The sequence below is a fragment of the Gobio gobio genome (assembly GCF_949357685.1).
Source record: "Gobio gobio genome assembly, chromosome: 17".
Classification (NCBI taxonomy): Eukaryota; Metazoa; Chordata; class Actinopteri; order Cypriniformes; family Gobionidae; genus Gobio; species Gobio gobio.
Window position 1 is genome coordinate 44,607,938 of NC_137110.1, and position 26,922 is coordinate 44,634,859.

The following is a 26,922-nucleotide window of genomic DNA, read 5'->3' on the forward strand; positions in this document are numbered from 1 at the left end:
ACTGTTCTTTTGAACTTTCTATTCATCAAAGAATCCTAAAAAAAGGTTTTACACAACTGTTTTCAACATTGATAATAATCATAAATGTTTATTGAGCAGCAGATTAGCATATTAGAATGATTCCTGAAGGATCATGTGACTCTAAAGACTGGAGTAATGATGCTCGAAATTCAGCTTTGATCACAGGAATAAATTACATTTTAAAATATATTACAATAGAATACAGTTATTTTACATTTTAATAATATTTCACAATATTACAGCTTTTTTGTATTTTTAATAACATAAAGGCAGCCTTGGTGAGCAGAAGAGACTTCTTTATAAATCTTAATGATTCCAAACTTTTAACTGGTGGTGTATATATATTTATTTATACTATGAGGCTGTTGAATGCTTGAATCGGATTGGTTGACGAACATTCTAAGGTGTACAATTATTTTCAGGGAAATGCACGGCTTAAGTAGATCAAGGCAGGTCTTTACAGTTCCATATCCATAACCCATAATCCATATTCCAGTTCCATATCACTTCACCAAATGATTTCAGTTATTTCAAATGTCTTTACAGCCTACAACAGCAAAACAACCAAAACCCACAACGACACTGACCAATCAAATAAATATAGTAAACAATAGGATCAAAACTATAATGTTTTTTGCCCCAAAATACATATTAACATATTACATATTAACATACTGATATTTATATGTTTTATGAATACTTAGACACGTTAATTTACTGTTTATTAAAGTTTTAAGTTTATTAAATTATTTCACAAAATAAACACATTCATTACTAATCTTATGCCCAATACAGGGTGAAATAGCTGAGCTTTTTTATTTATTTACTGAAGGCTACAAATGGAATAATATTAATTTACAATATGTACACATTCATTATTAATCTTATGCCTAATCTGAAGAAAACGGTTTTGTTAATATTTCTTGTTTGTTAATTACATTATGAATCACATTGGCCTATTTTCAATTCAAATTGGCGAAATTAGACAAAAGTGTAGGCTATTCATTTGCCTGAATATTTTTGTCTTTGTTTAACATTTCTGACTTAAAGAAGCAGTCTTACATTTCTCTCACTTGACGTCGAGTTGTGCTGCTAAAATTCGTGTTAAGCCTCAGCATAATCTGTGTGAACATAAAGCCCGTCTACTCTGATTTGATTGGTTTTCTCGAATATTTTGACATTGACGAGCGATGACAGACCAATGAGGCTCAGATGAACGCACACACCTCTGCTTCTGACGTGCGCTCTGCTCGGCGCCGCTGCGGATTGAAGAACACGCAGACTAAAAGACGGGACGAAGCCGAAGCCTCCCGCCAGTTTCATATGCTTTAAAGGTTAATCACACATTTTTTAGGGGGGCTGGGCAGAAGTTAAGGGGGGCTGAAGCCCCCCTAAAAAGGGTCTAGAACCGCCCCTGGTAACCGTAGTAGAAGCGAAATAATTGACGACGGGCCATTGAATTATTGAAAAGTAATGCACACTCCGCTTCGTGTCGTGACCGTTTTACCACCTCGGGTGTGGATTATTTTTCAATTATTCCTTACATATTTATAATCATAAACTTCACAGGCCAACCAACAAGCAAAATTAACAACAAAACTATAAAAAATTATAGGACTTCTCTTAAATGGTTTAAGCCTATTTATTCTTCTATATTAACAATGCTTGATTATATTATAAGTGCATTTTATTATTTGCACTTATCAGTGTTATGGTTGCAACCCACAAGTTAAGGACCACTGCACAAGAGTAATACAGAGAGACCACTGTGGAATGATGGGATACCTTGAACTCCATGGGTGTGTATAAGTCGTTCTTGGGAGCACAGCTGTTCTCTTTATAGTGTAGGTGGTTGGGGGTGCTGGGATGAATAACTGCGGATTCTTGAGGGGGTTTGCGAAGCCTCTGACAGTATACATACACCAGGACGGACAGCAAAACAGCTCCCAGAAAACAACATGCGCCGGTCAGCACCAAGTGGAACAGAGAAAACCCTGAAGGAGATAAAACAGACAAAAAAAATGTTTACCTATGGTCTTTAGCCACATCAAAACCTGAATGCTGTTTGATGTAAGTTGCATTTACCTCCACAGTTTGAGTTCCTCTTCTGTCCCTTTGACAGCACTAGAATTACGAAAACGATGGGTATGTAAAACACTACTGTCGTCTGACATGCCAGAAGTGAACTAAGGAAAAGAGGGAAAGGAACTAACCTGCGCTCTCATTGGGCCGACACATTCTCTGATCAGTGGAGTTTCCTTGGCAAGAGGAGCTTATTTCACATATACGACCGCGGAGCTGCTGCCCCTCCTCATTACACTCCGCCCACTCTGACCATGCCCCCCACCCACCTGAAACAGGTGAGAAAGATAAACAGAACACACATTTCACAATTGTGTCATCATGAATGCAGTCATTAAGAGTATTTAACTCTTTCCCTGTCATTGACTGAATTTTCCAGCAATCCATGTTTCCACTGTTATACGGTAGGGGGGCACTATTACACATCTATGTTTTGATCAAAGTTTTAAATCCGATCCGGACGTAGTCTTTGACAAAAACTTCGAAATTTCTCAGCTTTTTTAAATGCTTTTTTTAAGGAAACACCCTCATTTCTATTTTCCATATATTTATTCCTCAAAATTTCTAAAAGAAACATAAACTTAGTTTAAAAGATGCGTTTTTGGTAATTTTCACAAACATTTCATGGCCCCCAGAATATTTTGTTATATGAATATCTGAACATGAAATATATCAAAAGAAAGAACACTTTTATCAACCCTTGAATGTAGGTAAGTTTAATAAAAAAGCAACATTATGAGCAAAAAGCTGAGAAAAATCGCCTTTTTGTCAAAGACTATATCTGGATCAGATTCAGTAAGATGAGCAAAACACAGATGCCCCCAAACCTTGCACAGTCCTAACCACTTCCTGAGTCGACATTTCATTCAGTAACATTAGGCAGTTTTGATTTATATGCTGTTTATTGTTGATGATCGCAATCTTTTTCATTTGCATCTGCTTGCATGTGAGATTGCTCGTTTCTGCTTCTTTTATTCCTGTGTTTTGATCTGGAGATACTCTACTCGTTCAGGACATGTGTAATAGCACCCCCTACTGTGTAACGCCCCTGTTTTAGCCGCACCAGATTGTGCTGCTGCGTTTAAACTTGACGTGGATGCGAGTGCCGTTGGTGCTGGAGCAGTGTTAATACAGGAGGGTAAAGATGGCATTGATCATCCCATCTGTTACTTCTCGCGTAAGTTTAATAAAAATCAGTTAAACTATTCGACGATCGAGAAGGAGGCTTTAGCACTTCTGATGGCTCTCCAGTATTTTGACGTGTATCTTGGCTCGAGTAACATTCCGGTAATCGTGTTTACCGATCATAACCCTTTAGTTTTTCTATCACGTATGTATAACCAGAATCAGCGTTTAATGCGCTGGGCTCTGATTGTACAGGGTTATAATCTGGTAATAAATCACAAGAAAGGCGTCGAGAATGTGATAGCTGACGCACTATCTAGAGTTGCGTATAACTGTGGTTGAGCATAACTGTTTGAACAACTATTTGGTCGATTTTGTCCCATATAGTTGGTTCCTCGGGGGGGAAGTGTTACGTTCCACGTGTTTTGTTTTCATTATCTGTATACGTGGGGTAATTTGCACGTGTTGGCCATTATGTCATTTGTTTCTCTTTCGTCCCTAGCTCATTATCTCTGCTCATTGGATTGCTGTGATTGGCTGAGCGGGACGTCAGTCATCATTGAGGCGACGTTCCAGAACCAATCAAAGGCCGTTCAGCTGGTTTTAAGAGGATGGCGCGTTCATTCATGCTCTCTCTCTCCTATGGCGTGTAAAGCTCTGTGTAGCGAACTGAGTATTGAGCTCTGTGTAGCGAACTGAGTATTGAGCTCTGTGTAGCGAACTGAGTATTGAGCTCTGTGTAGCGAACTGAGTGGTGTGCTGTGTGTGTTAGTGTGTTTGTTCTACATCACGGGAAGACGAACGGTAGGTCAGTATGCCGCGGTATACACTGCCCGTAGGTCTGTCTCTGTTAAACACACTAGGTTAGTGGTGAGCGCCACCCTTTGTACTTTTGTTATTTAGTTAGGTTAGTTAGCGCCGCGTGCGTGAAGATTTCGGTTTCTTTTCCACATTTTGTTTTGAGTAGGTTTAGGGTTAGTTAAGGATTATTTTTGTTATATTATGTTCTTTCCTTTGGTGCCACTTTTTGTTTGTCTTCCCCTTTTGTTATTTATTATTGCATTGTACATAGCTCACCAATATATTACTGGAACTAGTGGCTTCGGCTTTTATGTGAATAAATCCAGTAATTTTCTCTTGCAAAGTTTTGGTCTGTCATGTTCTTCCAGCCTACTTCACATCATAGCAGCAGTTTAATATATTGATGTTACGACATTCCCTAGGCCTTTTAAAGATCGTAACAATAACAGTGATTACGCGGAAAGCCATAAAAACTCGTCAATGGCAAGGAAGTGTTTTCTCATGAATGAAGAGTCAACTCGTCAGTGGTAGGGAAAGAGTTAAGAAGCCGTAAAATGTTTAGAGAAATTGCTGTGTAGGTTTTCTCTAGACTGGGTAAACCCAGCCCGATCTGCTGGCGATTTGATTTCGCCCTGCAGCTCAGGCTGGAAACCTGTACATATTTCTATCCTGCTTATGTTACAAATTTGCAGGGAATACACAAACCAGCTTATCCACCTGGCGCACTATTGGCGGGTTTAACACAATGACAGATAGAGAAGCGATGGATCGTTGGTCTGATTGGTTGAAGGACTATACAATTGTGTACAGAGTCATTTGAACTATGCCCATTGATCACGCCTCTTGTGCAGTAGAAAATGCAGAGCAGACTCCCCAGACCAGTGTTCAATCTTAAAAGATTGAGCTTGGTCTGGTGATAGCCAGACAAGGTTTTCTCACCTTCACACTCGTGTGTGTTACAAAGAGCTTCCTCTGTGTGCAGACCTATGCAGATATCTCCAGAATGAGCAGGGGACGGGTTAGAGCAGGTGCGGGAGCGCTGGTAGTGACCGCCGCCACAGGAAGTAGAGCACTGAGACCAGGAAGACCAGCACGACCACGCCCCCTTCACTGAAAAACAACACACGTTATTACACTATTGCAGCAAGACTTTTAAAGCCAGTTATTACACACCTCTCTGGAATACTTGATTCTGTTTGGGCAGTCGCGACATTTCGAGGTGTGTTATTTGCCAATAACAACCGTTGTCAATAGCAATGCTAGTTTAATACAAACACAGCTGCTGCCATCTTGCGTCTCAGTTCAGAGGACTTCAGTATTAATAGTACTGTAATATTGTTGCTGTGGGATGATTGTTTTGTACACTGTAATGGATTATAAGATAATAAATAGGTAAGATTTCAAATCTCAATCAATATCTCAAATCAATATATATCACCCCATGATTATTTATATGGTGAAAAGTGGTATGACTGTACTTCATCCCTTAAATGTTCATTGAGTTGTTCAGTCTCTTGCAAGCAACTGTTTTCTTTGCGAAAGGCTTTGCTTTTAGTGAGCTAATAACATTTTTCAGCAAAAATCAATACTTTGTGTCCAATTATTTACTTATGTGGGAAGTAGCCGTGTAATAAGCGGGACAATGTAAACAAGACTGTGAAAAATATCTGACCTGGGCATGGCTGAGAGTTGCAGTCTTGATACTCGACCGGAGCTCCGCTGCAGGCGAACGGCGTGCTCTTGCCATCCGGTGTGGCACAGGAGCGCTTGCGTGTGCGGAAGCCTTTGGAACACTCTTTGGAACATGCAGACCACGTTTCCCATGATGACCAGGCGGCTCCTTGCACTCGTGTAACGGGTCGACCCATTCTCAACAAGTCGTCAACTAGACCTACAAACATGAAAGTGTACATATAGTACTCATTACAATTGAACTGATATCGCAATATGGCTTAGTGGGATTATCAAATTGCAAAGGCTGAGAGTTAATTAAAGGGGTGGTGGATTATGATTTCACTATTTTAAATTTAGTGTGTAATCGGCAAAGTTACGATGCTCAAAGTTCAAAGCAAAGGAACATATAAAGAAATCACTTTTTAAGGACTATAACAAACGGCTGGTAGGAACTACAACAAGCTTATTCACGGGTTAGTGACATCACAAACCCTACATTTTACATAAACCATGCCCCCGGGAACAAATGGGGTGAGGCCATGTTGAGAAGAGGAAGAGTTGTAGAAGAGCACATTTGGGAGTCTGCTCAAGCTGTCTTTTCACAGTTATTGCAATACAGTATGTAACACAAATGCAATAGCATGTCATAAAAGCAAGATGACAACATACATTATAACCGTAATTAAACTAACCTATACCCGTTCTATCTCCATGCAGCAGATATTCTCTGACTCTGAAGGCATCTTACAACAGTTCCCACAAGAGCGATTTATAGATCATGACAGAACATGCTAGTCGATGAATTGAAGATAGTTAAATCCACATCAGCTGCATAAATGAATCAACTAACCATTCAGAAACGTTGCATTCTACATGTTGTCACTTCTTTTTGAGTCTCTCCATCATTGTTTGAACATAAAAGGCTGAACAGTTTCTGACATTTTCAGTGCCTGCATGAGGTAATCGGAGCTGCTAACTGGAACTCTTGAAGCAGCAGCTCATTTGCATTTAAAGGGACATTTAAACAGCATGTTTTTGCTCCCAAAAAGTGAATTTTAACATGCTATAAAAAATATCTGTGGGGTATTTTGAGCTAAAACTTCACATACACCCACACATGGGGACATCAGAGACTTATTTTACATCTTGAAAAAAGGGCCATTATAGGACCCCTTTAAATAACTTTATGCGCTCCGTGTTTAAGAGATAAGCATGGCACTGTGTTCTTACACATGAGCAGCTCATGATGATGTTTTCAGAGCGTCTAGTTCACAGTATGTGCTGCTCCACACAAACTCCATCTCTGCATCTGCTCCCAGTTTGGGTCGCTTTAACGTGCATTTGGGAATGCAACATGCACCAACCATCTTCCCAAACTTGTAATGAAAAGTCCTTACAGACCGGGAGGTGTCAACGAAAGAGTTTTCCATCAAAATAACAGTTCGAAAATGGAAAACGTAAGACAGCCATAGACATTAGTATTACAATTTTACAGTTGTATTGTAAAATAAAAGTTTACTAAAAAAAAAAATTTGATTGACTAAATTTACTAATTAAATAATGTACTAATTTGAGTTTGTGCGTATGTGTGTGTGTGTGACTGTGTGTACATGGAGATTTGTGTCACCGTGGGGACATAAATTGAGGAAACAAGCTTATAAATCATACAGAATGATGATGTGTGTGTGTATGTGTGTATGTACCGTCAGTCTCACAGACAGCAGTTCCGTCAGTGGTGGGACAGAGGCGAGTCTCTAACTTGCGTTTCCCGAGTTGCAGGTCGTGAGGGTCGGCGAGAAGAGCCCTGCATGTGTACCTGACCCTCTGCTCCTGTCTCGCCCCCATTTGAGTCACATTAACAGGGTACCAGGGTGTCCACGGTGTGGTCCGCCTCACCTCGGCACACGCGTCCAAATTACACGCCTTATACTCCTGTATGCAGTAACACACACATGATAGATGCTAATGAGAGTCTAGTTTTCAAATAAATCTATTTTTCTTTCCTCATTAGGGGTTTTGTTGATTTTATATGACTAGTTTAAGACCCTACCAGAGGGCAACCAGGACACGTGTTGCCATTCTCGCAGCTTCGAACACGGGATTGGACTCCACCACCACAGGCAACGCTACATTTGGACCAAGCGCTCCAGGAGACCCAGGACACCGGAACAGGACATGGATTCTTTTCATTACACAATCTGAATCACACAAAAATGAACGATTCATCTTCCAGTCACCTCAAACAAACACTTATACTCTTATGTAGTTGGTTATTTTTTTTTAAGGCTACACAACTTTTAAAATCAGAATAGATTTTCAAACACTAGGCATCATACACTTGTCAACTTTGTAAATGGTTACAGAGAAAAACTGGGCATCACACTCTAAACAGACTTTCAAGTTGTTCAGAACAGAACAAACTCACACTGAAACGTGCCTCGTAGTATGTGTTATGATCGTATTATTTGCCAGAGAAACAAGTGGACAGCCATCTCTAGAATAATGTCTTTGGCATCACTGTCGAAGAGTAATTAGCTGGATTTACTTAAAGCAGAGGTGGACAAAGTACACAACTCCATTACTTGAGTAAAAGTAAAAATACTATTGGTTAAATATTTCTCCATTACAAGTGAAAGTTGTAAAGATAGATTTTTACTTAAGTAAAAGTACAGAAGTACTTGATTTTAAAAGTACTTAAGTATCAAAAGTAAAAGTAAACGCATTATTTTATTAACGTTGCATTGTTGTATGAATGCACGCTGTTCCATCATGCTGGTTTAAGCCAGTCATGCTCCATCTGACATGCTAGCATATCTTGAACTCATTTAAATACTTGCTTAAAAGTTACAAAGCTCTTATCAAAGTCAAATTCATACTAGAAAAGAAAGGTTTCTACATTGTGTTTATTTGACAGGATTATGTAAAAACATATTTCTGAAAGGACTTCAGTTAACATTATTAGCCCAACTATGCTTTTGCATACTAACTAACATCATTGTCGAACGTTACCTATGCGTTAGCGCTGTATCCACAAGGCTATGGCAAATTGGCGGGTAAATCTATAAAAATCATTTGACCAATCATACTTCATACCAGTGTTAATTTTGACAGCAAACTTGGATTTAGTTTTTGCAACATTTTAGGCATCTGAATTGTTTTAGTTTTAGTCTAGTTTTAATTGACTATAATACGATTTTAGTTTTCAATAGACTAAAATTCAGTACTTGTGGTCTGGCGTTTGAGAGGCAGCTTACTGTGAGCACTTTCGTGTCGTCGCACTTTTTCAGACTTTCCACGTCTGCTCTTCTGAATTTTAACTTTTAAGTATGGCCATGGTTGCGCGCACTGCATCTAGGAACTGCCGCCTTCTATTTTGCCATCAATTGATTGGTGTTCAAAAAATACTTGGAAATCATCGAATTTCATGTGATCCTACAAGAGTGATTACTGATAGGCTGTCTGCAAAAAAACCCAAAAATGAATCCTCCACTGACTTTCAAAGCGGCTACGACTTTCTACTTCGAGGGCCTTGATAGAAATGTAGTGGAGTAAAAAGTATGATATTTGTCTTTCAAATGTAGTTTCCAGAAAAAATACTACTCAAGGAAAGTACAGATACTCAAAAAGTGTACTTAAGTACAGTACTCAAGTAAATGTACTTAATTACTGTCCACCTCTGACTTAAAGATTGTAATGTTTGGAGCGGACGTCACAACTAATGTCGGTAGACCGGTAGGATTTTTAAAAACGAGCATTTCATTCATAAATCAACAAGATCTTAACTTCATGCTGTGGAAATACAAACCGCAAGACACGGAGCACTGAAAAGGGGCGGGGCTACACAAGGTCTATACGTTTTCTAAAATCACTCAAAATATTAAACCATGTTTGATATCTTCCAAACGGATGAAATCAAATTCTAAAGCTAACAATTCTGAGTCTGTGCCCATCCTTAATTATAGCCCAGTTTCCACCAAAATTACCCGGAACAATTTGTCCCGGGAACTTTTTTCCCAGGAACACTTTTTTCCCCCAGACCTGCTGCTGTCTGCGTTTCCATCGCGGCCTAAAGTACCGTGAAGAGAAGTCCGGTGACGTAGGACTGCATGCCACTTTCCAGAGCCCACTGGATTTCGTCTTCCGCAAATACACTTAATAAAGCCTGAACCTCGTCGTCGGTCAATCGGTCGTATTTTTTAAACTCCATTGTTGATTTGAATAGCAGACGACTCGCACCGCAAAAGAGCTCAACCAATCAGCATGTTCAGTCCCCAACGCGGCTTATGTGATTTTCTGAAAAATCTGTTAACTCTGTTTCATACTGTGCAAAATCTGCAGACTGGCTCTTAAGAGGCCGTTCCCACAGAACATATTTACCATTGTTTTTCTATGTAAACATGTGCTGGACATACGTCTTTAACCGTAACACTAGTGTCTCATGTCTTATGAAGCATCTCACACATGACATTCTAGACACGCGCGCTCAAGTTAAAAGAAGTTCTTTGCGCTTTTTACGTTCCACTGACCTGCATCTCGCGTTTTTATCAGCAAAAAACGTGTCCTGTGTGAACCAGACCAAAGGGTGATTTTTGTCGTAAATTAAATATCAAATCAAACCAAATCAAAAGTCCATCTTTCTTCTATTCTCACCTCTCCTCTCGTGCCTGACCTACGCATATGCGTCCTCCGTGTCGGGGTGCTGGGTTGTTGCAGGACCGCTGACGGACCTCAAATCCAATGCCACAACTGGTGCTGCACTCAGCCCAGGACGACCAGGGAGTCCAGCCTCCATTCCTGAACAAACAGAAGCAGGAGTTAGCATATGGGTTTTAAACAATATGAAGGGTAGGGTTGGGACACCAACTGTTGCGAAGTTTGAAAAGTTAGAGTGTTTATTTCAAAAGATCAAGAAAAGCCTGAGTTTCCTTTAAATATCCACTTTTATAACAAGAAAAGTCCCTCTGGAGCGACCTGGAGTCAAATGACTTCTAAGGGCTCGATAATGACTTCGCAGGATTGTGATCACAACTTTAGAGCTGTTAGGTAACATCAGGTTTATTAAACTTAATAGTAGCGTTCTGTCAAAGATGTATTAGCAGCTCATTACTCAAACTGTATATCATTTATTATAGATCTGCTACAGCTGAAGGATCCTGCCACAGCTGCTGTTCTTTTGTTATGCTGAAACATTACGTCCTGTACTGAAACACCAAGACCTGGTGATGTGTGTGTTCAAACAAGCTCTCTAGGTGAAGAAATAATTGGAACATTCATTCAGTGACTGCAGGATAATAGGACATGCAAAGAAGGAGCTGCAGCGGCAGAACTGCTGCGTCAGCATCTTGTAGGTAATGAATAAAGTTGCACGTTACACGTCTGTATCAGTGTTCGGGATTGATGGATTCAAGGCCTCATTCTCTACAGCTGTTAGCGTTGGGTGGTTCCTTTCTCTCACGGAAGAGTTGAATCAGAGGGAATAAAAGCGTCATACTTTTATGTTCTTTGACACTTTGATTGGCTGTGATTGAAGACTTCAGGCTGATCGCTCTGGGTCTCATATATCACTCTAGCCACACTGTTTACACCTGCCACTTCAATATGAGAAGTCCCAGATTTTAAAAGGCTAGTTCATCCCCAAAAAAATTCTGCCATCTTTTACTGACTCACATATGCTTACCAACCCCTATGACTTTCCTTTCTGTGAAGTGACAGTGAATAAGGGGATGTTATCAAACTTTTAAAAAAATCACATAGATGCATCACCATATTCAAATAACTCGGTTGGGGAGTAGCCAAGTAAAAGTTGCTTGACAGTAGCTCAGTTGCCTTAAAAACAGTGTAGCTTTTCCAGTAGCTAACTACTTTTTTTCCAGCAAGTAGCGGTGTACCATGACCAAAAGCCACATTTCATCACAATCTAAAATTGTGAATTACTGCCATCTATTGTTATATCACGTCGTTAGCGGCTTACGGTTCACTGAGAAGAGATCAATGGGTTGATATTTCACATGAATCGACGAGTAAAGGTTACACTTTTGTATGAAATTATGTATAAAATGCTGTCTGCATCAAAGACGAGCACAAATTTAAGGACGCACATAAAGATTAGTAATACCATTTTAAATTGATTCATTATCCTGCTTTATTGCACTCTATCAAACGTCTGTTTGTCAGCGGGTTTCAGAGCGAAGCGCACAGTGTTCACTCAACAACTCATGATTCACATCTCAGAGAGGCTCCGTTCACAGTAAATGCCAGGCAACATAGTCTATTTTAGTTTATTTTTAATAAAATGAGACACCTATTTATTAGTCAAACCAATCTCAGTGGAGAAGAACTCAAATATGTCCCCAAAGTGGTCACATGACCTACAGGGGTCCATTTTGTGTCCTGTTTCAGCACATGTCACATGGCTCCATATTTTCTCAAATGAAAAGTGCCTTTTACACTAATTTGCATCCAGTTAATCACCCACAAAAAAGGACTTAAATAAGGTATAAAACACAACTGCCAGATGAAGAGGGTGAGAATGGAGTGTCATACTGTGATGAGGAAGATGAGGTCATAGTGACAATCTGGCAGGGAGAAAGTGAGAGCGAAGATGGAGATGAGGATGAACATGGATATGATAACTTGATATGATGGTTTGGTAATACTTGTGTTCCACGATGGTACAATGTTACCTGAGAGCCACAGCTGGATATGAAATGTTATTTTTTATTAAATATGAAATTTGTAATACATTAAAAACTGGTTAAAGAAATGGATGCTTTCAATAAATATATATATATTTTATCTACACTAAATGTTTTCATTTATTTCCGTTGAGGTACAATGTTGCCTTAAGGCAACACACGTTTAAAAAAAAATTATAATAATAAAAAATAATGAAAAATGTTTATTGATATTTTTATAGTGTTCAATTTTAAGCAGGAAAACCAGCTCAAACTATTTCCCTCATTGATATCATATTGCGTACCATAGAGGGTTAAAACATTCTTCATTAACAATGATTCAGTTTGCAATATACCATGCCATTGTATAAAAAAAAACTTTCTTTGACTTATGTGCTATATTTCAAGTCTTCTACATGCTGTGTGCAAAGAACAGCTTTCATATATAGGCTAATACCATTCAAAGGTTTTGGTTCAGTGAGATTTTTTAACATTTATAAATTCTTACTTTTATTCAGCAAGGATGCATTAAACTGATCAAAAGTGACAGTAAAGACATTTATTATGTTACAAAATATTTATATTTAAAACGAATGCTGTTTTTGTAACTTTCTATTCACAAAATATATTAATGTTTTCAACATTGATAATAATAAAAAATGTTTCTTGTGCAGCAAATCAGCATATTAGAATGATTTCTGTGACACTGAAAACGTCTCGGTTACGTATGGTAACCCTCGTTCCCTGAAGGAGGGAACGGAGACGTACGTCGGTAATAACCGACGAATTGGGATCACTTCAGAGAACCCCTATCAGCTTCGAGAACTTAAGAACAGGCCAATGAACAATTGGCGTGCAAGATTTGCATCTCGCGCTCCGCCCCGCGCCGCGGGTATAAACAGGAAGCGAGAGCATCGCACTGACGTTTTTCACTGAGGAGCCTAACCAGAGACCGGCCAGGCAGTGATGGAAGGAACTGTGGCGACGGGACGTACGTCTCCGTTCCCTCCTTCAGGGAACGAGGGTTACCATACGTAACCGAGACGTTCCCTTTCAGTCGGTCACTACGACGTACGTCGGTAATAACCGACGAATTGGGATCCCTATGGAAAACGCCACAGTTACTACCACTTCCAGCGCCCAGCGAGAGCCCCTCAGACCCCGTTCTGAAGCGGGCGGGAAAATTCACGCTAGAAGAGTCATACTGCTGTTCCGCAAGACCCATTCAGCAGACTTGATTGGATAACGCTGGGAAAGCGTGCCCGAAGGACGCTGCGGGAGCCACATCATGCCCGGAGGGAGTTACCATGTGGAGAACACGTATGGGCTGGCCGTGGGCAGCACAACATACGGAAGTCCCAGGGGAGGCCCCGGCCTAATGCAGGCGGGGGACGACACCGTACTGAGACGGCAGAGAACTCTGCCAAGGGAAAGACACGAGCTCGCCGTAGGGAGCTGTACCGTGGAAATACACGTATGGGACCGCCGTAGGGGTCACGACATACGGAACCCAGCCTGACACAAGTTCCACCAATGCATACGAGTGCCAGACCTGGCGTCGGACGCTCCGCAACATCCGACTGCCGAGGGGTGCGGAGGACTCAACAGGGTTCGCCAATCCTGGGGAACTCGACTGGAGAAAATAAGCGCACGTATCCGTTCCAGGGGAAGGGAATGGCGCAGCAAGCCGACACTAGAACGGGCACTTCAGTGAAGCTGACTATGGGAAGCGAGCACACGAGAAGCCACCGGCTCTACACGCAGGCTATAAAACCTAGCGAACGTGTTGGGTGTCGCCCAGCCCGCAGCTCTACAAATGTCTGTCAGCGAGGCGCCACGAGCCAGCGCCCAGGAAGAGGCTACACCCCTGGTGGAGTGAGCTCTAACCCCGAGCGGGCAGGGCACGTCTTGGGATTCATACGCCAAGACGATGGCATCCACTATCCAGTGGGCCATCCTCTGCTTGGAGACAGCCTTTCCCTTCTGCTGTCCTCCGTAACAGACGAAGAGCTGCTCTGAGGTCCTGAAGCTTTGCGTTCTGTCCACGTAAGTCCGGAGAGCACGGACGGGACAGAGCAAAGCTAGGGCTGGGTCTGCCTCCTCCGAAGGCAGCGCTTGCAGGCTCACCACTTGGTCCCGGAAGGGAGTAGTGGGAACCTTGGGCACATATCCAGGCCGGGGTCTCAGGGTTACCTGAGAATCACCCGGCCCGAATTCCAGGCACGATTCGTCGACCGAAAATGCCTGCAGGTCCCCTACCCTCTTAACTGAGGCCAATGCAATCAGGAGTATTGTCTTTAGAGACAAGATCTTAAGCTCTACTGACTGTAAAGGCTCGAAGGGCGCCCTCTGAAGTGCGGTCAGCACCAGAGTCAAGTCCCAAGAGGGTATAGAAGAAGGGCGAGGAGGATTTAGTCTCCTCGCTCCCCTTAGGAACCTGACGATCAGATCATGCTTGCCTAAGGACTCACCATTAACGAGGTCATGGCTTGCGGCGATGGCGGCAACATATACCTTGAGGGTGGAGGGAGACAGCCTTCTCTCCAACCCGTCTTGAAGAAAAGATCACAGATCCGATCGAACATTTCCGGGGGTCTTCTCGGCGAGAAGAGCACCAGTCGAAGAACAGGTTCCACTTCAACGCATATAGCCGTCTCGTAGAGGGGGCTCTGGCGGAAGCGATGGTGTCGACTACCGCTTGCGGTAGGTCACCTAGAACCTCCGCGTCCCGTCCAGGGACCAGACATGGAGTTTCCAGAGGTCTGGACGCGGGTGCCATAGGGCGCCCCGTCTCTGAGACAGAAGGTCCTGCCTCAGAGGAATGGGCCAAGGAGGTGCTGTCGCGAGGAGCACTAGTTCCGGGAACCACGTCCTGTTGGGCCAGTACGGAGCTACCAAGAGGAGTTGCTCCTCGTCCTCCCTGACCTTGCACAGAGTCTGTGCAAGAAGGCTCACTGGGGGAAACGCATATTTGCGCAGAGCCCGGGGCCAGCTGTGTGCCAGTGCATCCGTGCCGAGGGTCCCCTCGGACAGGGAATAGAACAACTGGCAGTGGGTCGTGTCGTGGGCGGCAAACAGATCGATCTGTGCGGCCCCAAAGCGACTCCAGATCAGCTGGACCACCTGGGGGTGGAGTCGCCACTCTCCGGGAAGCACTGGCAACCGTGACAGCTCGTCGGCCGCACGGTTGAGCAGGCCCGGAATGTGGATAGCACGAAGGGACCTCAGATGCTTCTGACTCCACAGGAGGAGATGGCGGGCGAGTTGGGAAAAACGGCGGGAGCGTAGACCACCTTGTTTGTTGATGTACGCAACGGCCGTCGTGCTGTCCGTCCGGACCAGAACGTGCTTGTCTTTGAGCGACCCTTTGAGGGGGCTGAGAGCAAGACGAACTGCCAGCAACTCTAGGCAATTGATATGCCATTGCAGTTGGGGCCCCGTCCACAGACCCGATACTGCAAGCCCGTTGTACGTGGCACCCCAACCCGTGGGTGAGGCATCCGTGGAGACAACATGATGCCTGGACACTTGTTCTAGAGGCACTCCTGCCCGTAGAAACGAAGGGTCCGACCACGGGGAGAGGGTTTGGCGGCATCTCGGCGTCACTTGGACACGGAGGGACCCGCTGTGCCACGCCCATCTCGGGACTCGGTCGTGTAGCCAGTGCTGAAGCGGTCTCATATGGAGCAGCCCTAGCGGCGTTACTGCGGCTGCTGCTGCCATATGCCCCAGGAGCCTCTGAAAATGTTTCAGTGGAACCGCTGTACTGCGTTTGAGCGTACTCAAGCAGCTCAGCACCGACTGGACGCGCTCCTCTGTGAGGCGCGCAGTCATGGCGACCGAGTCGATCTCCATCCCGAGAAAAGAGATCCTCTGTACGGGACAGAGTTTGCTCTTCTCCCAGTTGACCCGAAGACCCAACTGGCTGAGGTGCCGGAGCACCATGTCCCTGTGTTCGCACAACTGCTCCCGCGACTGGGCAAGAATCAGCCAGTCGTCGAGATAGTTGAGGATGCGAACACCACGCTCTCTCATGGGAGCAATGGCCGCCTCCGCAACTTTCGTGAAGACACGGGGCGACAGGGACAACCCGAAGGGTAGGACTTTGTACTGGTATGCCCGTCCGTCGAAAGCAAAGCGTAGAAACGGTCTGTGTCGAGGGAGAATCGAGACATGAAAGTACGCGTCCTTCAGGTCGATCGCTGCAAACCAATCCTGGGGACGGATGCATCTGAAGATGCGTTTCTGGGTTAACATTCGGAACGGCATCCTGTGGAGGGAGCGGTTCAGGTAACGCAGGTCCAGGATCGGTCGTAACCCGCCACCTTTCTTGGGTACAATGAAGTACGGGCTGTAGAACCCGGACTTCATATCGGCTGGAGGGACCGGCTCTATCGCGTCCTTCGCCAATAGGACAGCGATCTCCGCCTGAAGCACGGGGGCGCCCTCCTTCGGTATAGAAGTGAAGTGGACACCCCTGAACTTCGGGGGACGCCGGGCGAACTGAATCGCATAGCCGAGTCTGATGGTGCGGATGATCCAGCGAGACGGGCTGGGGAGCGCTAGCCAGGCCCCCAGAGACCGAGCAAGCGGGATCATCGGCACCACGGACGTACCCGGAGCGGGGCAGCGCAGCGGAACGCAGGGGCCCCAGGACGACATGGGAGTGGTCCGTGCAGGGGTCTGGGTCTGACACACGACCTGCATCCGCTGAGGGGACGGGCGAGCGTGGGGAGGCACTTTGTGTGCGTCCGCACAACCGACGCCCCCTGTTGGCGAGGAGAGAGGTGTCTGAGGGGTACGAGGCATGGTAGCGTCGCATACCGCCAGACGCGCTCTCTTGGCACCCAGAGATGTTAGAAACTGCTCTTTTATTGAGAATTTGGGTGCCACTGGCACTGGGGCCAGTGGCGGAACAGAAAGAAAAATGGGGTTCCCCCGGCCCTCCACCGGGGGAAGGAGTGGTGCTGCAGCCATCTCCTGAAGAGCAGTTTCCTCCATCTCTGGGCGGCCCGTCTCAGGGTCTCTTCCGACGGCGCTTGCCACCTGGCTTGGCAGCGGCCTGAGCGGGCTGGACGTTCTTCCCGCGACCGGCTCCACGCCCACGGCCGGTGGAAGGCTGCTGCTGGGCTGGGGCGGGAGCGGGGGCGGCCGCAGGAGGACGTCCTCGGCGACGGGCAGGCGGAGGTGCTGCAGCCGGCGGCTGGGTGGAGGCAGCAGCGGGCCGCCGGTGCAGGATGTGTTTGATGGCCTCCGTCTGCTTCTGGGCGGCCGAGAATTGCTGGGCGAAATTCTCGACCGCGTCGCCGAACAACCCGGCCGACGATATGGGGGAGTCCAGGAACCGGTTCTTGTCAGTCTCCCTCATGTCGGCCAGGTTGAGCCAGAGATGTCGTTCCTGGACCACTAAGGTGGACATCGCCTGACCCACGGAACGGGCGGTAACTTTCGTCGCCCGGAGGGCGAGGTCCGTCGCCGCCCGGAGCTCCCGGAGGAGCTCTGGGTCAGACCTACCCTCGTGCATGTCCATGAGTGCCTGGGCTTGGTGCACCTGAAGCAACGCCATGGCATGCAAGGCAGACGCGGCCTGTCCGCAGGACCTGTAGGCCCTCGCAGTTAGACTGGACGAAAACCTACAGGCTTTGGACGGGAGACGAGGATCACCACGCCACTCGGAGGCGGTCGCCGGACGCAGCTGCATCGCGACGGCGCGTTCGACTGGCGGGATCCTCTCGTAACCCTTGGCCTGTCCACCGTCAAGGGTAGTGAGGAGGGAGGAGCCTCCAGGTCTGTTTCTGGCACTGAAGGGTGTCGTCCACGACCTGGAAAGCTCCTCATGCACCTCCGGGAAGAATGGCACTGGGGCGGGACGCTGAGAACCAGCGCGACCCCCCCCAGAAACCAATCATCCAACCTAGAAGGCTCGGGACGTGGTGGAGGGTTCCACACAAGCCCGACCTTTTCGGCGGCCCGGGAAAGCATAGCCGTCAACTCAGGGTCCGACTCGGCCGTTGCCACTCTCCCAGAGGGAGGCAGTACAGCCGAATCTTCATCCTCCGAGGACTGGAACTCCCCCTCCGATGCTGCGATCGACATCTGCTCCGAAAGAGATGACTGGGCGCCCGTGGGCGGGACCAGCGATCTCTTCCGGTGGCGCCACCGGCAGCGGTGCTTGTGAGGGTTCAGGGACCTGCGTAGGAACACTAGGCGGGTTTGTCCTGAACGTAATCCTCAAGTCACCCCGGTCATTCGTCGAAGTAGGTCTATCCTGTTTAGGGATAGCTCTAGATCGAGGTATGGGGAGGGGGACTCCGCCTTCCCGAAGGTAGGTGAGTCTTGACCTAAGCACCGCAATAGTCATGTTCCCGCAGTGAGAACACGAGCTATTCACAAACGCTGCCTCAGCGTGCTGTAAGCCCAGGCACGTGATGCAGTGAGTGTGGCCGTCAGCGGGCGAGAGGGAACGACCGCATCCAGAAACGCACGGGTGGAATGACATCTTGAAAAAGACGCAGTGTCACACCCGTGTTGCTCTTTTTGTGAGGAAACGCTCTTTTAAGAGAGTGCTGAAGCACCCAGGGAAACCGCGGCAACACACAGGGAATAGTGCAGCCTGTGTTTGCACTCAATTTGGGAAACGCCCACCGAAACCAACAGGTTTGCTGTGATAACAGCAGTTGTTTCACTTGCAGCTTTGAGTTCGCGGTCCCGCTGGAAAGCGCTGTCACACCAACACACACGATTCCTCTTCTCTGTATTCTTGTAGAGTTCTTCGCTGAATAATCAGGAAGCAGTCTGTAGACTTCAAACGCCGGTTAGGCTCCGAAGTGAATGACGTCAGTGCGATGCTCTCGCTTCCTGTTTATACCCGCGGCGCGGGGCGGAGCGCGAGATGCAAATCTCGCACGCCAATTGTTCATTGGCCTGTTCTTAAGTTCTCGAAGCTGATAGGGGCTCTCTGAAGTGATCCCAATTCGTCGGTTATTACCGACGTACGTCGTAGTGACCGACTGAAAGGGAACTGGAGTAATGATGCTGAAAATGTAGCTTTAAATCACAGGAATAAATTACATTAATATATATTAAAATATATTACAATAGAAAACAGTCATTTTAAATTGCAGCCTTGGTGAGCATGACTTCTTTCAAAACATGAAAAAATCGAATGGACTTAATACAGTTTGATACTGTATTGCATATGTGCAAAATACTGCTCATCAAGATATGGCATGCAAGGTTTGTTGTCAGTGATGCAAAATGGCATAGTTCTCATGTGCCTAGTAAACAATCGCAACATGTTTGAATATGCAGGGTGCTTTTATTAGGGTAATTTTTTGGCTTAATAAGCGTGGTCACTATCGTGGTCATTGTAAGGTAAAGATATGAGTTAGTACAGTAAGTGTACCTGGAGCAGTTGGCCACCTCTATGTTGGCCCCGACACACTTCATCCCTCCACACTGGGGTCGAGGGTTATCACAGGACCGAGTGCGACACTGACATGTGCTGGTGCCTTCCCCTCCGTCATCATGGTTACAAGCCTGCCATGGTGACCAGTGGCCAAAGCCACCATCTTGGGTGAGGTTCCGCTCCTGCAAATTTAAACGCAAACACTCTTAAGACAAGATACTACAGGGGAATAGGGTACAAATTTAAACTAATAGATATCACCATACATTCCCTGGTTAATTAATCACAGTACATTATGACAATTGTTTTGTATTACATGTTTTCTGAGATGTTGTTTAACATGTAAAGTACAAGTATAAGCAATTTAACTATTCCATGTTATTCCTGATTAGATTTTGGGACCATTTTATTTTTGAATATCCTTCAGCTCCAAGTTATTTTTACAGTAACATCACATATCAAGACTCAACTCTAGGAATGATTCCTGCACTGCAGCCAACAGACATTCTGCGAAAGTTTTGGGAACGTAACTGTCACAGTCATTTTGTACTATGGAAAAGTCTAGTTGTTATTATGGAAACTGGGTTAGCGTGATAGAAAGTACTTTTAGTGCATAGTATAAGTATACAACTTGGGACAAAGCCAAAGCTTCCACAGTGTTGTAGAAAATGAGGTTTGTTTATTATTGCTCCTCTGAGGACACCAACCATCAAAGATAATAGGAAATTTGTGATGTCTAATTATGGACCTAATGAAGTGTCAAGAGGGAACAGGAGTGACATTGGCCAGCCGTCGTGCAGAACACCAGCGTGTAATTGACACTGTCAGATGGAGAGTCTGGATCAGCTGGGTTAACCTTCAGGCTCTTCATCACAAATCTGATTCTTCATGACCAGCGCAAAATACATAAGAGATTGTTGGTGTACCCAAAGAAAGTTGTTAAGAATCTGGACTTCAGAGGCTCTGAGGTGGAAATATAATCTTTGTAGAGTAGAATAGAATAGAACAGAACAAATTAGAACAGCAGTATAGAATAGAACAGAATATAACCAAAACATACCATAACATAATAGAATAGAACAGAGTAGTATAGAACAGAACAGAATGGAATAGAACAAAACAGAAACTTCCTGAACAGGAAAAACAGTAGTATAGGAATAGGACTAGAACAGAAAAGGGCAGAATAGAATAGATCATATTAGAATAGAATAGAACCAAAACATAATAGAATAGAGTAGTATAGAACAGAAAGGAATAGAACAAAACAGATAATAGTAAGAGTTTAGAATAGAACTGAACACAGAATAGAATAGAACGGTATACAACAGAAACAGAATGGGATAGAACAGTAATGAATAAAACAATATATAATAGAACAGCATTGAACAGGACAGAATAGAATAGATCATATTAGAACAGAATAGAACTGAAACATAATAAAATTGAATAGAATAGAGTAGTATAGAAAAGAATGGAATAGAAAAAAAAACAGAATTCAGAATAGAGTAGTATACAACAGAAAAAGAATGGAATGAGATAGAACAGTAAAGAATAAAAGAATATATTATAGAACAGAATACAGAATCGAATAGAACAGTATACGACAGAAACAGAATGGAATGGGAAAAAAACAGTAAAGAATAAAATAATATATAATAGAACAGAATACAGAATTGAACAGGACAGAATAGAATAGATAATATTAGAACAGAATAGAACTGAAACAGAATAGAAAACAATAGAACAGAACAAAATGGAATAGAATAAAATAGAAACTAATAAAAGAGTATAAAATAGAATAAAATACAGAACAGACTATAACAGCATAGAACAGACCAGAATAGAACATAATACAGCCGAACAGAAAAGAATCAAACAGTATCGAACATAATTAAATATAAAAGAACAAAACAAAATAATAGTATAGAACAGAAAAAAAAAATTATTAGTATAGAATAGAACAAAATACAGAATAGAACAGAAAAAAGGGTCAACATAATATAAGTAACAGGCAGAAACTTCCCATCTTAATTCCAAGAACAGGATACAGATTAGAACAGGACAGAATAGAATAGATCATATTAGAGTAGAATAGAACTTAAACAATAGAATAGAATAGAACAGAGTAGTATAGAACAGAATGGAATAGAAGATATAGAAGATAATAAAAGAGTATAAAATAGAACAGAATACAGAATAGAGTAGAAAAGCGGCTTGACATAATAATCAAAGTAACTATATGCTATAGAAATAAGTTATGATGTTTTTGTCGCACAGTCCCAGACAGAGGATTAATCAAAAATCTCCATTTACTCCAGTGGTTCTCAAAGTGTAGCGGGGTTGTGCACCCGAACACCAATTCCACTGAATCTTTCTTCTTCAGAATGTTTACTTCATACAGTCTGAACAAGCCTGAGATAGAAGTTCCTCGTACGAGAAGACGTACAAGAAGCTGAGCTTGTGAGGAGCCGTCAAAAGAGCTCACTGCAGAAATATTTACATGTTTTCTTTATTTATTTAAAATATGTTCTGATCTATTATTCTCTCTTACTGTTATGTTTTTCAAAGTTTCAATGGTATTATAAAGTGAAACTATTGCAGGTGTTTTACATTTCCATTTTTATCTTTTTAAGTGAAATAATTTGGTAGTCAGGAGTGAGGTGGAGAAGATTTTTAAAGGTTTCTTTTCTGCGTGATGAGATATTGGCTAAACGTGTGTCTTACAGGGCACTTTGTGATGTCTTGGCTCCACTGGCTCATGTTGAAACTGTCCTCAATTGTCGTACAGCGCTTCTCTTTCCGGTCCCAACCGCAGTACGGATCCCTGGCGCCCAGACAATCCCTGCGGAAAAACACACAGATACAAACACTCACAAATCAATGACAACGTCTTAATAAATACCACCATAAAGCCCTGAAGAGTGTGTTGTGGGTTTGTAATACATTACATGTGCCCTCTCTCTAATACTGGATAAACACTGAATCTATAGTTAAAACTGACAGTTCTTATCCCTTGGACGTATTGTGTGACTGTTTTGAGGAGATCAAATGTTGGATGGCTAATCATTTTTTGCAATTAAATGAAAGCAAAAGCGAAATTTTGATTTTAGGTCCAACCAGGTCTTCATCTCCTTTTAATTTAGGTTCCATCTCCGCCAGTGTTCAACCTAATTCTTGGGGTTACATTTGATTCGTCACTAAATTTTGAGAAACAAATCAGTACAGTGGTAAAGGGCAGTTTCTTTCACTTGAGATCGATTGCGAAATTAAAAGTCTTTGTCTCCAAAAGATTTAGAGACCGTAATCCACACCTTCATAACATCATGCCTGGACTACTGTAACTCCCTGTTCTGTGGCCTGCCTCAAACTACAATCTCTCGCCTGCAAATTGTCAAAAAATGCAGCAGTGACACTTACCGGCACAAAACAGAGAGATCACATTTCTCCCATTTTAGCGACTTCAGAAACAATTTAGAATCGATTTTAAAGTTGCAGTATTTGCGTACAAGGCTCTATCTGGTGTTGCACCAAAATACATAAATGACCTTCTGATTCCTTATACTCCCCAAAGAACTCTTAGGTCTTGTAATCAGTTTCTTTTAACTGTCTTTAACGGGCCTTCTCTGCTGCAGCACAGCACCTAAACTCTGGAACAGTCTGCCCTTCAATGTGAGGTCTGCTCCTTCATTAGCCAAATCGGCTCTTAAATCTCATCTGTTCTCTCTGGCTTTTGATTAGATTGATATTAGTAGATTCTAATGTGTTTATATTTTGTATATCTGCCTTGTTTTATGCTTTCTTTTTATATGCACACTGTCTTACTGTACAGCACTTTGGCATAACTCTGTTGCTTTTAAATGTACTATAGAAATAACATTTGACTTGACTTGACTTAATGTTTTGCAAATTCTGTCTATAATCTAAACATCACTTATATTGTCGAGATCCAAGTCAGAGATTGAGCTGAAATGTAAATATAATCTAAGCATTTTATCAAAACATGATATGATCTGACTGTTAAAGTAACTACAGAGAAGACATCAAATCCTGCTTTGGGAGATAAAGAATATCTGTAAGCACCTCCTGTGATTTATTAGAGCTAACAGACTTATCCTTTTCTCCTTGTTTCCTTTAGGTTCAATCGAGTGCGACAGTGTTATTAATTCAGAAGCATGTTTCATTATTTTAAAGATGTGTCATTCTTAAGAAGGTAAGGAAGTATTAAAAAAGCTATGCTACTAGTAAAATATAGCAGCACATATACACTCACCTAAAGGATTATTAGGAACACCATACTAATAATGTGTTTGACCCCCTTTCGCCTTCAGAACTGCCTTAATTCTACGTGGCATTGATTCAACAAGGTGCTGAAAGCATTCTTTAGAAATGTTGGCCCATTTTAATAGGATAGCATCTTGCAGTTGATGGAGATTTGTGGGATGCACATCCAGGGCACGAAGCTCCCATTCCACCACATCCCAAAGATGCTCTATTGGGTTGAGATCTGGTGACTGTGGGGGCCATTTTAGTACGGGGAACTCATTGTCATGTTCAAGAAACCAATTTGAAATGATTCGAGCTTTGTGACATGGTGCATTATCCTGCTGGAAGTAGCCATCAGAGGATGGGTACATGGTGGTCATAAAGGGATGGACATGGTCAGAAACAATGCTCAGGAAGGCCGTGGCATTTAAACGATGCCCAATTGGCCCTAAGGGGCCTAAAGTGTGCCAAGAAAACATCCCCCACACCATTACACCACCACCACCAGCCTGCACAGTGGTAACAAGGCATGATGGATCTATGTTCTCATTCTGTTTACGCCAAATTCTGACTCTACCATCTGAATGTCTCAACAGAAATCGAGACTCATCAGACCAGGCAACATTTTTCCAGTCTTCAACTGTCCAATTTTGGTGAGCTCGTGCAAATTGTAGCCTCTTTTTCCTATTTGTAGTGGAGATGAGTGGTACCCGGTGGGGTCTTCTGCTGTAGTAGCCCATCCGCCTCATGGTTGTGTGTGTTGTGGCTTCACAAATGCTTTGCTGCATACCTCGGTTGTAACGAGTGGTTATTTCAGTCAAAGTTGCTCTTCTATCAGCTTGAATCAGTCGGCCCATTCTCCTCTGACCTCTAGCATCAACAAGGCATTTTCGCCCACAGGACTGCCGCATACTGGATGTTTTTCCCTTTTCACACCATTCTTTGTAAACCGTAGAAATGGTTGTGCGTGAAAATCCCAGTAACTGAGCAGATTGTGAAATACTCAGACCGGCCCGTCTGGCACCAACAACCATGCCACGCTCAAAATTGCTTAAATCACCTTTCTTTCCCATTCTGACATTCAGTTTGGAGTTCAGGAGATTATCTTGACCAGGACCACACCCCTACATGCATTGAAGCAACTGCCATGTGATTGGTTGATTAGATAATTGCATTAATGAGAAATTGAACAGGTGTTCCTAATAATCCTTTAGGTGAGTGTATACACTAACTTGCAAAAGTATGATTACTTTTGACAGAAAATCTCACTTTTATACAGCAAGGATGCATTAAATTTATCAAAAGTAATTTATAATGTTACAAAATTGTTCTTTTGAACGCTATCAAGCTTTCACTGTTTTCAACATTGATAATAAAAATAAATCAGCATATTTTAATGATTTCTGAAGGATCATGTGACACTAAAGACTGGAGTAATGATGCTGAAAATTCAGCTTTGATCACAGGAATAAATTACATTTTACAATAAAACTTCTTTTAAATTCTAATAATATCTCACAGTATTACTGTTTTACTCTGACATTTTTAAAAAACATTACAAATTCTTACCAAGCACAAACTCTTTGAACGGTACAGTATACAGTCTTATTTTTCCCCAAAATCAAACATAATAATGTGTCTCAGCGTCCTACAAACAAACTGAACATCCGTTTACCACACACCGGAAACATGAGAAAACTGCAAATCATGTGCTGGAGATGCTAAAAGCCATACAGAGAATAAATTTACATACATTAAAAGGTTATAAAAATGATGATGACATGACTAAACACTTGCAGCTCAATCAGACTCTGGATGAAAATTGGTATAAAATAATTAGAGTTATTTGCAACAATCTTGTAAAATCTGACCTTTTGCCACCTGTGTGTACTTGTGCGTGGGGAAGAATCTGTAATGAAATGATTGCTTTCCATCCCATCGGCATGCCAAGCACTGAGCTGCTTCACAAACACTTTTCATCACGTCCAGTAACAACGTCTAATATAAAATGCGTCTGTCTTGTGTACCTCTGAGTTTTGTGCAACAACATCTGCAGCAGGAATTCAGGGAGACAGTCTGGTCCTCGCATAATGACACTCTTCTACGTCTAAAGTAATTACCACAACCCTTGAGTCATAAGCACATGCATGCCGCTTAACTGACAGATCACATGGAAAACCTCTTGACATGCCGGATGAAACATGACATGCCGGATGAAGGTGAAAAACAAACCCTTTTTAAACTTCTCTGATGTAACATGGTGTATTTTAAATACGGTGACAAGCTACATCAGGGCTTCAAGGCGTTTAGCAGATCGGGAAACATTTTTTTGCTTGATTTTATAACTCAATTCAACATATTTTAGGGTACAAAATCCCAAAAAAGGCCTTACAAATCCAGCTCAGAAGCCCAATTCATCCATGTTTGGATCTAGGAGGAGGCCACTACTTTATGGATCTGATATCTAATTAGATCTACAGTTTCACTAAATAATCAGCTATATTACTGATCAGCTCATTTAAATGATCACAAAGTCATAATTAAGAGATAAAATGTTGAAATAATGGCATGGTAAGTCATAATTATAAGATAAAATGTTGAAAATATGATTTTAAAAGTCCTCATTATTAGATAAAAAGTCAAAAATATGATTTTAAAAGTCATAATAGTGAGATAAAAAGTCTAAAATATGACATGGTAAGTCATAATAAGATAAAATGTTGAAAATATGATTTTAAAAGTCCTCATTATTAGATAAAAAGTCAAAAATATGACATGCTAAGTCATTGTGAGATGAACAGTTGAAATTAGGACTTTAAAAATTCATATAAAAAATTTGGGATTTAAAAAAAAAAAATCTAAATTATGACCAAA

The 26,922-nt window shown here is 43.0% G+C and overlaps 1 protein-coding gene across 1 annotated transcript in view; it reads right to left on the reverse strand.

Moving 5' to 3' along the window:
- sema5bb (sema domain, seven thrombospondin repeats (type 1 and type 1-like), transmembrane domain (TM) and short cytoplasmic domain, (semaphorin) 5Bb) overlaps positions 1-26,922 on the reverse strand; it is a 116,877-nt gene that overhangs the window by 2,786 nt on the left and 87,169 nt on the right. Inside the window, exons 12-21 of the mRNA XM_079841124.1 lie at positions 22,510-22,627; positions 19,783-19,967; positions 10,354-10,497; positions 7,754-7,901; positions 7,407-7,635; positions 5,702-5,920; positions 4,969-5,139; positions 2,235-2,372; positions 2,107-2,145; positions 1,807-2,015 (exon numbers count right to left, since the gene is read on the reverse strand). Of these exons, the coding sequence (XP_079697250.1) occupies positions 1,807-2,015; positions 2,107-2,145; positions 2,235-2,372; positions 4,969-5,139; positions 5,702-5,920; positions 7,407-7,635; positions 7,754-7,901; positions 10,354-10,497; positions 19,783-19,967; positions 22,510-22,627 (1,600 nt within the window). The remainder of the gene's footprint in view (positions 1-1,806; positions 2,016-2,106; positions 2,146-2,234; positions 2,373-4,968; positions 5,140-5,701; positions 5,921-7,406; positions 7,636-7,753; positions 7,902-10,353; positions 10,498-19,782; positions 19,968-22,509; positions 22,628-26,922) is intronic.